The 14,581-nt window shown below is 28.1% G+C and overlaps 1 protein-coding gene across 1 annotated transcript; it reads right to left on the reverse strand.

Annotated features, from left to right (window-relative positions):
* Nucleotides 1–1,991: 1,991 nt before the first annotated feature.
* Nucleotides 1,992–8,819, reverse strand: Phum_PHUM162540 (Nuclear pore membrane glycoprotein 210 precursor, putative; the record flags this gene model as incomplete). Its single annotated transcript, XM_002424875.1, has 9 exons — nucleotides 1,992–2,564; nucleotides 2,634–2,869; nucleotides 2,953–3,214; nucleotides 3,302–3,517; nucleotides 3,608–3,766; nucleotides 3,849–4,028; nucleotides 4,103–7,812; nucleotides 8,063–8,334; nucleotides 8,656–8,819. 9 exons carry the CDS (start codon nucleotides 8,817–8,819, stop codon nucleotides 1,992–1,994), a joined length of 5,772 nt encoding a protein of 1,923 aa, XP_002424920.1.
* Nucleotides 8,820–14,581: the final 5,762 nt, after the last annotated feature.

Raw genomic sequence — 14,581 nt, forward strand, 5'->3', positions numbered from 1 at the left:
GTTTATTTGTTTTACATCCGTTTGAAACAGTGGCTCCACCAATAATTCCAATACGATCGAAATAATAATAATAATAATAATAATAATAATAATGAAATACGTAAGCATTTATTTGTTTTAAATAAAATGCCCAAAGGGGAAAAGTATTTAAATTAATAATTTTTTTTTTTTTTTAAATCCATTAACGTGTGGGGAGGAGAGGAGGGGGGGTGGGTGGGGGCACCGCCCCACATTGATGATTAATTGAAAGCTTCAAAACGAGTCAAATTGGTTTAGAATCGTGAGAAAAAAAAAAAATTATTAACGGGGTTTTAAAAACGGCAAATGCGACAACAGCTTTAACTTTAATCTATTTTTTTTTTTTTTTTTTTTGATTTTTAATTAATTTTTTTTTTTATTAAATAAATCGTGAATGCCTTGAAAATTTTTTTTGCAAGATGGAGTGAGGGGAGGGAAGGGAGGGGGAGGAAGAAGAAGGGAAATTTTTTTTTTTAAATAAAAATTTTATGCAATTAAATAGCCTCAAAGAAAAAAAAAAAAAATTCACAAAACGAAAAAAAAAAAAGAACCTGATTTAATGCGTACGTATAAAAATACTCGCGTTTCGTAATCCATCTCTCTCTCTATCTCTCTCTCTCTCTCTCTCACTCTTTAAACAAACTAATTAATATCTTATACATAAATATTATTTTGATGTCATTTGATACAGTAATAATAATAATAATAATAATAATAATAACAACTCGCGGTTTTATTTATTTAACATAATCAAACCGCACACCGTTAATTTTAACAGGATTTTAATTAAACAAAAAAAAAAGAAAATTTTTTTTTAATTACTTATTTATTTATTTATTTAAGGAACACATATTTATTAAATATAAACTACCCACACTCACGCGCACGCAACCACGCACGCACATTTAAATAAAATTATCATTATGATTAATTAATTAATTTTAATTTCATTTTTCCAGTCAAAAAAATTAAAAATAAAAAAAAATTTGAGCGATTAATTAAATTCACGTCGAGGGGAAAAATTCGAAGCAAAATAAATAGAAAAACTCATTTTTAATTGAAATCATCATCATCATTATTATTATTATTTAAAACAAGTACAAAATTTTTCTTTTTTTTTCAATAGTGCTCGATTCGAATTTTTTTGTGATTTGTTTCCCTCCGACATTATCCTAACACACACATAAGCGATTTTTAAAAAAATAAATATATATATATATACATAAATAATAATAATAATAATAAAATTTCCTTTTTTTTTTTCTTATTGATAATGATGAGAAATTACAAAAAAAAAAATTTTTTTTATAATTAAATTTGTTTCTTTTTTTTTTTTTTTTTTAAATATACATTAAGTACATTAAAGTTTGTTACGTCATCATATATACAATTTGTACGGTTGAAAATAAAAAGAAATGAATAAAAAAAATTTTTTTTTTTTTTTTTTTTTTGTTCCTTCATTAAAATAATCATTTTTGAAACATTCAACGAATTTTTACTACGCCAATTAAAGGCACTCCATTTACAATTAATAATAATAATAATAATTATTTATGATAAAATTTTGTGACTTATATATATTACTTTAAAAAAATTTTTTTTTCTTCTTAAACTCGACGATGAGAAAAAATAAAATCAAAAAAGTCTTTTCTTTATTATTATTATTATTATTTTTTTTTTTTAAAAATAAAATCAACTATTACTCGATGTAAACGATAAAATAATAATAATAAAAACTGTTTTTAAAATTATCACAGCAGCAGCAGCAGCGAAAACCGGGTTTGAAGAGAGAAAAAAAAAAAAAAAAAAAAAAAAAAAAATTGAAACGACACGTTTTATTTTCCCCCATCCATCGTTCCCTCCATTTTTACTGATTATTTTAAAAACTTTGAAAAATTCTTATTGGAGGATTCAAAAGAAATAAAAAGTAAAATAAAAATTAAAATAAATAAATATGGTTTCTTTTTTTTGTTTCATTGTGAAAATGTGACTCCTCTGTTTCCAGTTCCCCTGTGTCTTTGAGGGCTTCCGTACACGGGTGATTCCCCGAAAGGTCTCACGTACAAATTGTCTTCTGACGGTTGTCCTATCGGATTCGTTGGACAGGGTACCATTCCTTGCCCGTATGGCATCGCAAAATATGATTCGGCAGTGTAATATCCGGTGGGTCTCAACGGTCTAATGTAGTTGCAGTATAAAACTGAAATTAATGATGAAAATTCATTAGTGATGTTTAACATTAATACTTCATCGTATTTTTCCTTTCCAATGCTACTACCTAAACTCGATATGAACAAAACAAATAATCCGACCGTCCATTGAAGCCATTTACTTTGTTCTTCGCTCCCACCCGCAACATTGGGTCCTATGCATCTGATGGGAATTTTTATTTTTTGATCCGTCACTTTTGACCAAACCATGACTGAGAGTTGTGGAGGATCTTCCATCGTCCACCAACTTTCGTCAACCTCAACTCCAAACGATTTACTGTTAAATGTTTCTTCGCCATTGTTTATCGAAATGAGATTTTTGTACTCTGGCAAAACCTATGCCAAAAAAAAAATTAGTAAACTGATATGCAAAAAAAAAAAAATAATAATAATTCTTTTCTTTACTTTTATCTCGATTAGAGTATCTTGTATCCCGATAACGGTCAATACGTCGTTCGGTTTCGATTGAGAAACTTTCAATTCTGTGTTCTGAATAAAAACTCCCGGCAAAATGTTTAAAATTTGAGGGGTGGCCGATATATCTTCTAATAATAATTCCGCATTTATAACAATCGATTCCGTGAGAGTGCTGATTTTTTTCGATGGATTACATACGACGGTTAACTTGCATGAATAATATCCTGTAACGTGTATAAAGTTTTCATTAATATTATTGCGTAAACATTTTTACAAACTTTTTAAACGTATATATATATTGATTTACCCGTTCGTATGTCAAATTCGGGGGAAACTTTGTAAATGCTGCGAATATCCATTGGCGGAATCGGATTATCGAAGCCTACCGTGCATATATACGGAAATGTGGTGACTTTAAAGTTTTCGCTTCCCGCATTGCAGGACCCGTTGTAAGATATGAGATTATTAAATTTGTCGTTAGAATCGACCGAGCTCTTCAACACCAAAGGAATTAAATATTCCGTTCCTAAAACCGTTGAAAGAACTACTTCGGTGGGTAAAAATTCAATCTGTAATTATAAAAAAAAAAAATTTTTTTAAATGAGTAATTTAATGGAAATCAATTCATCAAAGTTCGTTGCGTTTTCTAAACACACCTTTTGTATCGGCATAATTTCCAAAACCGTGGTCAATTTTTTTTTAGATTGATACGAGATTTGTACTTCTCCTAATTTGTTCAGTGCTAAACCGACGGCTATTTCATCGCAAAATTGAATCATGTAAGAATCACTGACGGACCACGCTGTGGCTGGATCTTCTCCGCAAGTCAAAGGCATTCGAAAACATATAACATCACCGACAGTGACTTGCCTCTATAAAAAAAAAAAAGAAAAGAAAAGAAAATTGTAAATATACATCATCTTAATCATTGTTGCAACAATAACTTTAACTTTAACTCTTACGTGGAGTGGAAAAATTATGTCTCCGGTGTGGATTTTCACGTAGTCTGACGGTTTGTGAGGAACTTTATCATCCCAAATTTTCAACATAGAATATCCTTTACTAATAACGGAAACAACAACCGAATTGTTAGTTTCGCCTCTTCCAAAATGCAACGAACCCTTTTTTTGTGTTTAAAAAAAACATTAGAAAAAAATAAAATAACAAAAACTTAGATAAAAAAAAAAAAAATAAATTTCTTACTTTTTGATTAGATTCCAGCAGAATGTTAGATTGTACGGAATCGAATTCATTTCCGAAATTATCATGAAAAGTGACGTAGAAATCAATATCTAAGCCGCTTGGAAGTACTTGGACTTGTTCCGTACTTCTTATTTTCAACTTAGAATCAACGTTAAGCATGATGTAGTGTACAGGTTTGACCTGAAAGGTTTCGTTCAGGTGATTAATCCGATATTGTCGCACACATCGACGGGAGGAAAAATGAATTTACTTACGTCTACGGTCACCGAATGCCACGTTTTCAAACCGAAATCTTCGGTGATTTTAAAAGAAACAGCAACTCGTCCGAAATTGTTGTACGTTTTGGCTTTGCCATTGTCGCTAACGGTGACGACACAATTGGTATTACTGTCGGTATTTTCGTTCGGTCCCGGCAGAGGAGAAACGTAATATTGAATTTTTCCAGAACCGATTCCTTCCCGATTTGTTCTTAAATATGCTTCCGAATCAGCTGATAATATGAGGCTTCTAAAATTCATGTTTGCCGGTTTGAGGAGTTCTAAAGATGGATATATTTCAACAATCAGGCTATCAGTAAAAATACTTTTCCGCACGGTGCCAGAAATTTGCGGAGGAACTTCGACGGTGAGTGTGATTATGACTCGACCGGGCTTTAAAGCTTTGAATCTCATTGTCACCTGATCGCTTTCGGGAACCTGTATTCCCATATCTTGAAAAATTGTTTTTATTTGAGCATTGTTTTCGTTATTTATTTCCCAAAAGAAAAGGAGATCGTATTTCGTGGATCCTAACCGAAGGGAATCCAAATCTTCTGGACAACCTACAGCCCACAGTGGCATTACAGCTCCCTGTACGATTCTTGTTATCGGCGAATGAATCGATACTCCTTTCAGAGGCACGATATTAACTTCGATAAAATCTTCAGAATCAATAACTTTTTCTCCTGTTTCTCTAAGCGTGCTCACGCTTCTCGCTAGAAGCCGAGTTTTCCCAATTTTAATTCCCTCTATGACTCCATCGCAATCCACTTTGGCTAAAGAAGGTTTTTCAATGTGAAATTCCACAAAACCATCAGCGGGTCCATCAAAGGTACTAACCTGAAGAGTGGAACCTACTAACATTGTCACATTCCTGGGATACACCGTCAAACCGGGAAAAACCTGAATTTGAGAAGACTTGCTGTAAACTTCTTGACCGGGGCATCCAGCAGTAAATTTTAAATAAGTGGTTCCAAGTTCTACTCCGTTAACTAAATATTTGACTTCTCCCGGTAAAACATTTTTGTCCTGGTACGGTTTTACTTTAATAATGTTTGATTCTGCCAGCGGCTTTAAACGTATCAATTCGATATCAGGTACAGAATTAAGTTTTTGGCCTATTTCATTGTACAAACTGACAACGGCGGTTATACTTTTTCCTTTTTCAACTTTTTCCATAACATCTAATTTTATGCTTCCAATAGAATAAATTGATACTTCTAATAAAACAGGTTTTGACTCTAAACATAGATCCACTATCGATATGGTAACTTTGCCGACTGATAAAGGTCGAAGTTCAATAAACCTCGTTTCTTCTAAATATTTCAAACTGAGAATATTTTTGATGCTTAAAAGAAAATCGTAAAATCCGGATCCCTGAGATATTTGAACGGTGCCCACTGAACTTTCGTGGTTATATATTTCGGTGGTATTAGGAATAACAATCGTATCGTTGACTAGTATTATGTTTAAGTTAACACATATTTCGGGTGTTTCTAAACGACCCTTTTTATTTTTTTCGGGAAAAGCAGGACATTCGAAAATTACGTCGAATTTTCCAAAATTTTGCTTATTGTAACCTACTACTTTGGCTTTTACGTCTAAGACTCCTGTTCTTCCTTTCGGTTTAATTATTTGATAAAACCGAGAAGGAAATGCAATGCCTTCTTCTTTGATAGTAACTGCTTTCAAAACAGTTGGATTGATTAATTTCGCTAATGAATTATGAGAGAGACTCCATTCTATAAGCAAACTAGATATGTTGTCAAATTTGTTCCCTTGCACATCGTTGACAATTATTTCTAATTCTATGTCTTTGTAATTTTGAGATATTATCCGTTCGGAGCTTAAATGCATCGGACATTTGCTAGCATCAGCCTTTTTGATTACCGGAATTAGGACTAGATACCTAGGTTTGCCACAAATAACGGTTACGTTGACGGATTCTTCAGTCGGCTTGTTATTTGACGCTGGTATTTTATTTATTACTTTTAAATTTAAGGTAACTGTTCCCAGCTTAAGGCAAACTACGTGATAAACGTAAAAATCACGATGTTGTGACTGTGATTTGTCAACTATTTCTTTAAATTCAACAACATCGTTCCAATTTTCTTTCTTTGGATCTATTATATTCGTTAAATAATGAGAATTTTCTGATGGTCTTATGGCCCAGGGTCTAGGACCGCCTACAAAAGCTATATTCCTTGAAGTAGCAACTGCTAATATTGTAGTGCTAGATTTAGGATTAAATACGACTAATTTCCTGTGCGTAGCAATTACGGTGGTAGCTTCTAAGTGTTTGTAATTTACTGACACTTTGGTAGCTCCTGGAGATTTACCGATAAGTGTAATAGAAGCGCAGGATGGGCCAACACGAAAAGAACTGTTACCCGGAATGTAGTCAAAATTATCGTCACTGAGTCCTACATCAAAAGTTAAAGCATCGCATAATGTAAACGGCATTTCTGTGCCACGAATAACTCCATATAATACAATAAATAACTGTATCGGTGTCCCGATTGGAGCCTCCATTATGTAATCTAAAATTTCAATACGAACCGGTTTAGTGATGAAAAATTCTGACGTTCCTTTATTATAGTGATTTTGTGTCATTAAAGCAGATATCACTACATTTCCTTCTTCCAAAGTTTTGACTAAACCCATTTGCGTGACGACAGCAATTGTATTATTAGAACTGGTCCACAAAAAATTCCCATCTCCTCCTGTTACTGTTAATGGAATTTCATATTTGCATTTAGTTTCAGGGTCCCAAGGTAAAAAGACAGCTGGAGGGGAAACTTCTATCGCATTATAAATATGCATAATAGCTTCGGCTGACAAATGATCAGATTTACGCATGGCTCCATTTGAATCTATGACTCCCAGTAAAACAGCTGTTACTTTGGCTTGGCCAGGTTTCAGAGGTATGCCGGCAAAATAAGTTCCGTTGGAGCATAAATTATTAATTTTAAAATATTCTTCGTCAATGAATGATTTAACTTCAACTCTGTCTCCCAAATACATTTTGCGCCCATCTTCGTTGTAAATTTCAACGACTACTTCATAAGTTGTGCCAACAATAACAGCCCATTTTTTAGAAGGTAAAATACTAAGAATGAGTTGGTGAGGAGGAGTCACGTATATAGTTGCAGTGGAGGGTTTGATATCATTCCCAATAGAAGAAATAACGTTTCGGTCAATTAATATAACTTTAGTCTTACAATAAGAAAATCCATAAGCAACACCAGTGTTTGGATTAACCGAAACACACTTTGAATTCTCAGATTGCAGGTAATATTGTTTTGATGGGAAAAATATTTCATTAACTTTTCCATGTTGTACTTGAAATAGTTTGTAGTTAACTTCATCTCCAAGAAGAATGCTGACTTCTGGTGGATTAATTATCAAATTGGTTAAAACCATGAGTTGAACTGAAACAGGTGTCACATCTCTGTATTCATAATAAGGTAAGCAAACAGTGATTGTACATATTCCTGTTTGTACTCCTTCCAACAATATTATATGCCCTTTTAAATCTGTTTTATCAAACTGGGCAACTGAAGGTGGAGTTTCATAAGGTGACTCGTGAAATGGTATATGCCTAACAACATGGCATTCTGAACTTAAATTAGCCTTATTGATTCCAAGATTTCCTGATTGAAAACTCCAACTAAATTCAACTCCTAAAAGTGTACTAAAAGTGTTTCCTAGAAAAAGAAAATGCAATAAGAATGCAGGAACTAAAAAATTAATTTTCGTTTTAGAAAAATCAGATAAAATATAAGTCAAATTTAAATTAGTAAAAAAAAATTGGAAGTAGATTTGAATGAGGTATACAAATTTTCTACTAATAAAATAATCGAAGAAAAATATAACAAAAAGTATTTAAATAGTTCAATAAAAATTTAACTAAAGTAATTTTAATATGATGAAAAGAAAAAATATTATTGCACAAACCCTGATCATCAAATGCTTGAACTTCAAATAATTCAGGAGATTCTTCTAAAAATATTTCACGTGTTGTAGTGAATAAATTTAATGAATGAATAACATCTACGATAACTTCACATCTAAGAATTTGACCAGAATGAACATCTTCAGCAAGGACTGTGTCTGAGTTTCTGTGAAATTCTTTGGTTTTAGCAGAAATAACTACTTCTGAAGAACAACCTAATTCTGGATCTATGTATAATTGCTTAAGACTAAGTATATTTGGTCTAAGAGTTGACCTAAATAGTAAATAAAAAGAATTAAATTATTAAGTAGGTTAAGTAAGATAAAAAATGCTACTATTTTTCTTTTAAAATCACACAAATATTATTTATAATTATGAGTATAACGCTAATAAAATAAAATTTAAAATTTCCTAAATGGAAAAAGACAAATAAATTTGTATGTTTCTTTTAAATTTTTTCAATTATACATAATTTTAATACTTATATGAAAAAATTATAAAAATTTTAAAGTAATCAATATACTCAAAAGTATATTAATGATGAGTAAAACATTTTAAAAACTAAAAGCCGGTATTTTAAATAATACCTACTTACCATTTGTAACAGCCACTATCTTTAACTTCTAATGTAAAATTAGTAGTGAAATCATGAAATAAAGGAAGAAGAACTCTTGGCACATTTAATTTGGAACCTGCTGATAAAGGTGAATAAATTACAGCCAAACATATAGCAATTTTAAAAACGAATAAAAAAGCCATCGCAAATATACAAATTAAACATTTTTTTTCACGTGTTTACGCTTAAAGACCGCGGCATGATTACGAAAACCAACATAAGCTTTTAAAATTTTTGTTAAATTTATGTTGGCCAACTTGTTTTAGTAACCGCCAAAGTTCTCCATTTTTGCTAATGTGTTCCAAACAAGTTTTTTTTTCAATCGTTACTTTTTTAAGAAAATCAACGGTAAATTATTATATATATAAGTTTATTTTTTTATTAAAACTTTTATTTGAACGAATTAATTTTTAGAGTTATGTGTAAATATGTATTTCGTATATTTCGGTTGTGCAAATTTATAAATTGTGCATTTATATTTTAGGTATAATGAAATTTATTTTTTATTTTACTGATTTTAACTTATCATTAATTTATATATACACATTTAATCAAAATTTTACGATTATTTAATTTATTTCATCGTATTAAATTGTATGAAAAACAATAGTAATAATAATATTTTTTGAAACAATTGCTGCAAAATTTTTTTTGGTTTTCTTTTAGCCTTAAGAAAATAAAACAAAACCAAAAAAAAAAAAAACGTAAAAGGTTTTTTCTTTACAATTATAATAAGCTTTATTTGCAGGATTTAACAAAAAAAAGAAATCTACTTTTCATGGTAAATTCAAAAAAGAAAAAGTGTGTCAAGCATGAATTTATTTATTTTATAAACCATAACGATTACATGATAAATTATTTAAAACGAAATATATTGGAATATTTGAATAAAATACAAATGAAATTTAATAGAAATGAATTTTTTATTTTATTTTTATTATTATTGTTTTCCCCTTTTTGTAACAATAACTTTTCAGTGTCTTTTTTTTTTATATTATCATTATCATCATAATAATAAAAATTAAACCTTGAAATGGCTTCCGAACAAACAAATGTATTAAATAACATTGTAAATTTATTTCTATTTAAATAATGTAATTTAATATTCTAAAGTTAAAGTTTTTTTTTTAATTTTTATTTTTATTTTTATCAGCAGTAATAATAATAATAATAAGAAAAGTTTTCTTTTTTTTTACAATTGTAAACATATTTCATTCACACATTTAATTGTGATAATAGTTTTTGTATATAGTATAGTAAAGAATTTTATGAATTCAATTCTATGTAGATTTAAAAAAACAAAAAAGCTATATTTTTTATTATGAATAGAAAATTAAAATTATTTCAATGAAATATATTATAGATCATCTTTTATAAACACTTGCAGTAGATAATGAGTCCATATAGTATCACACACTTAATGTGATGGAGAAATAATTGAATATGACATTTACATAACCTTTACCCAGTTGAACAAAACATAGAAAACATATAAAAGGTGGAGTTTTATTATGATTTCCCATTCGGATTTTATATCAGTTAATTTTATTTTACCACTCAATTGATAATAATAATAATAATAATAATAATAAAAATAATAATTAATTTTTTTTTTTTTCAAATAAAAGATAAATTAAAAATTTATTGTTTCTATTTTTTTATATCAAATATATAAAACATTCAACAAGTTTTCTTATATTATAATTTGATTTTTAAAAAACAATATAATAATAATAATAATAATAAGAATATAAAAAATACAAAATGCATTAATGTGATAATAATATTTATTTGTTTTCACTCTTTTTAATGTTTAATATTATGATGATAAAAAAATTAAATTGAAATTATTTATAATTATTATTATTAAAGAAAATTTTTTTTATATAGAATGCACAATTCGTTTATTATATTTGTATGACTTCGTGTTTTAGGAAAAGAGAGAGAAAGAGGGAAAAAGAGGGAGAGAAAAAAGATGAAGAAAAAAAATGCTTGTTAACAGGAGAGAAGAGCAAATCAATGAAATGTAAGTTTTTTTACCTATTTTTTTTATTTTTTTTTTTGTAAAAAAGGATGGATTATTTTATTTTACGATATTTATATATATATATATATATATATATATATATATATATATGTACAAGTTTGCCATTCATCGAGTAATTACAAACAAACTTTTGGAACGCTATGAAATAGAGAGAGAGAGAGAGAGAATTTTCACTCGAATGATTTTGAATCGAATCTTTAACTATCGTAACTAAGCAATTTAAAATTTATTGCTTTGAATAAAAACCGAAGAAAAGGTGGCTCTTTGGTTGTTTCTTACTTTCTTCTTACTACTACCACTACTACTACTTTCTTTAACATTATCTTTTATACACGTATAATACAACGTTTTTAATACAATGAAAGACTTTCAAAATTGATTTATTTATATAAATTATTTTCTTGAAAAAAAAAAAAAATACACGTGTGTGCGTGTTATATATATATATATTTATATAATTTTTTTTTTTTTTTAGTCTTTATCGAAAAGTTTTTAAATTTAAATTTCGTAAAATTTTTATATAAAAGATTTTAATTTAATTTTAATATGTGTATATATAAAAGATAAACTTTTAAGTAAATATTGATTGATTTAAATTTTGTACAAAGTGCACTTTGTCAAATTTAAAATTTTTTTTTAAAATGTCACGTCGAGTAAATATTTTAATTTGAAATGCATAATGTGGTATCGCGATGTGATAAAAAACTTTTAGAGTAATATTACTATTACTACGTAATTACAAAATTTATAATAATTTATAAAAATGATTGATGAATGAGTTTTTAGAAAGTTATCAAAAAAAAAAAAAAAAGAAATTTAAAAAAAAAATGATTTAAAATGAAAATAATATAAATTTTCCTTATTTTAACGTTTTTCTTTCTGTACGTTGGAAAAAGTTTTCTATTAATTGATTTAAAAGGAAATGATCCCTTTGAACATTATCACGTTAATAATACTCGGTTGAATATTGGGGTTGTTTTCCTTTTGTGTTAAATATAAAAAACACAGAGAATCCTATGGTCAACTTTTATCTAAATAAAGGTTTTTATAAAAGGAAGAAAAACCTTTTTTTAAGGTTAACACAAAAACTTTTAACTTCGAGGTACTACAAGTCCCTGCCTGCCTGTCTACCTGCCTGCCTTCCTGCCTTCCTGTCTGCTTCTTTGTATATTTGTTATTTTTGTTTTAATCAATTTTTTCCTTTTATTTTTCATATTATCTCGTCAATTCGTTTAAATATCTCTTATTAGTTTCTATCTTTTAATATTTATTTATATTTTACTTTATTTATTTATTATTATTATTATTATTATTATTAATTTTTTTTTATTTAATAATCGAGTTATTAATTTTTAAAAAAATTTTATGTCTGTGTGGTTACAATGGCGATGACATAGACGATGGTGACGTTTGAAAAAAAAAAAAAAGAAAAATTATTACTTTTTCTTTTTTTATTTTCTCTCTCTATCTCTTTCTCTTTCCCTCTCTTTCTCTTTCAAGAAGGAAACGTTTTTCCGTCAAATTCGAAAGTCAGTGATTGGGCTCATTCTTGGTTTCTAATAAATTGAATTAGTAAATTCTCTTTTGATCTGATTTAGACTTTTCATTCAGAATCAAAAACATTTGATTAGGAAGGTTCTGGAAAAACGTCGCTGATAGCAAATTCAAAATTTCTTTAACTTTTACTCCTGATTAAATTACTAATGCTGCGTACAACAGAAAATTCTCTTTCAGCAACCAAGTTTCTTTTAGTTTTTTATTTTTATTTTTATTTTTTTTTTGCGCTCAATGATATAAAATTTCGTAAATAAATAAAAAAAAAAATTTTTTTTCTTTTCTTTTCTTTTTTTTTTTTAAAAAAAAAATATTAGTTAGTAGAAACTTTTTTTTTCTATTATTATTATTATTATTATTATTATTATTATTACGTATTATTGTATAAAATAGAAAAAAGATCTCAAAACAAAAAAATCGACACATACGTGACTGAGCCTATTATTATTTTGTAAACAACAAACGAGTGACAAAAAATAACAGGGAACCACATTATAAAAAAAAGGATAAAATAGTTTAAATATTAAAATGCAAAACGAAAAAAAATTCCGGGAGCCATTTTCAAAGTAGGATTTAAGGAAAATTTTGGGAAAATTCATGAGAAACAAATGAAAAAGTACGAGGAAAATCATTAAATGTATATTTTCACCTTGTGTTTGTTGCATTTTATAAAAAAAAAAAATTTACACGTTATTTCACGTGGAGAAAAAGGAAAATTTTAATGATAATAATAATAATACCATTCGTAAATTAATAATCGATAATATTTTATTTTTTTTATAAATCTCAATCGTAAAAAAAAATTTATTAATAATTTTACTTAATGTTTATCGAATAATACGACGACGATGACGACGACGACGACGACGATGACGATGACGATGACGACGACAATAGAAACTTTTCTTTTCTTTTTTTTTTTTTATTTACTTAATTTAATTTAATTTAATTTTAAAAAAAATAAAATAAAATAAAAGGCATCGTTGAGTGCAGGGTCGACATTTGATGGAATATTTAATCCTGGTTTTGACTTAAACCCAAGGCAGCTGTTAAGAATGGAAGGAAAGAAATTTTTGCATGAGTGAATTTTCTCGTTTTCTCGGAGAAAACCAAAATTTTCTCTTCTTGAGAAATGTTAAGAGGTTCTTTTTCCTTTCTTCACTCTCTCTCTCTCTCTCTCTCTCTCTCTCTCTCTTACTACTTACTCTCTTGGCCTTTTTCTCTAACCGGCAACAATAATATCCCACATTATCATTCCTTCAACATGACTAGTTAAATTTATTTTTCAATTAATGTGTAACAAAGAGATGCAAAAATTTTATTATTATTATTATTATTAATATTTCTTTTTTTTTATTTAATGAAAATGAAGAATTTTAAAGGCGTGGGTTGGGATGGGAGGGGGAGTAGGAGGAGAAAGAGAAAAACGGAAACGAATAAGATTTAAAATATAAAAGAAAATGGCTTTTGTGTTTAATATATATATTTTGATCAATTTTCAAAACGAAAATGAAATTAATAATGATTGTGAACGATGATAATAATAATAATAATAATAATGATAATTAAATTAATAATTACGTTTTAATTCAAAGAAATTCTTTAATTAAATCATATTCGACACAATAATAATAATATAAATGTATACGTACGTCTTTTAAATTTTACGAAAAAAAGACAAAAACAAAAATTGTAATCGTTTTTTAAAGTGGCAGCAGAAAGATTTCTTTTTTTTTTTTTTAAAGTGGTAGCAGCATTTTTTTTTACGCTTTCGTCCGAGTGACCTGTTTCAAAATTGTTTTTCTCTTGTTTTCGATATTTAAAGAAATTCTTTTCATTTATATATATATATATATATATATATATTGTTATGATCCCGTACTCAATATTCACATTTTCAACTTTTTATAAACAAAAGACTGGCGACGAACTCAAATTGTTCTTCTTTAGAAGCGAAGCTTCTAAAGACTATTTCTTTTATTTTATTTGCAAGTGTTTGCTAGTTCCCATTGTTAAACGTTCGAAACAGTTGACTGACGAAAGACCAAAGTAATATAGGCAAGCTACACAGCTTGGCGTTGGTTCATTTGATTTTTAGTCTAGCTGTAATAAGTTCTTGTTTATTAATATTAGTTTTGTGATAGTTTTAAGTGCTTGTTCATTACTTACAAAAATAAAGAACGAACCGAATATAACATATTAAAATTTTGGCGCAGTCGATGAAGGATCATTCTGAACGACAAGAAACCGGAGAATTCTTAAGTAATTCGTTTCATGTTGGTGGGTTTTAACTCTTATCAGAAT

This window comes from Pediculus humanus, genomic scaffold, assembly GCF_000006295.1.
Source record: "Pediculus humanus corporis 1103172107509 genomic scaffold, whole genome shotgun sequence".
Lineage (NCBI taxonomy): Eukaryota > Metazoa > Arthropoda > Insecta > Psocodea > Pediculidae > Pediculus > Pediculus humanus.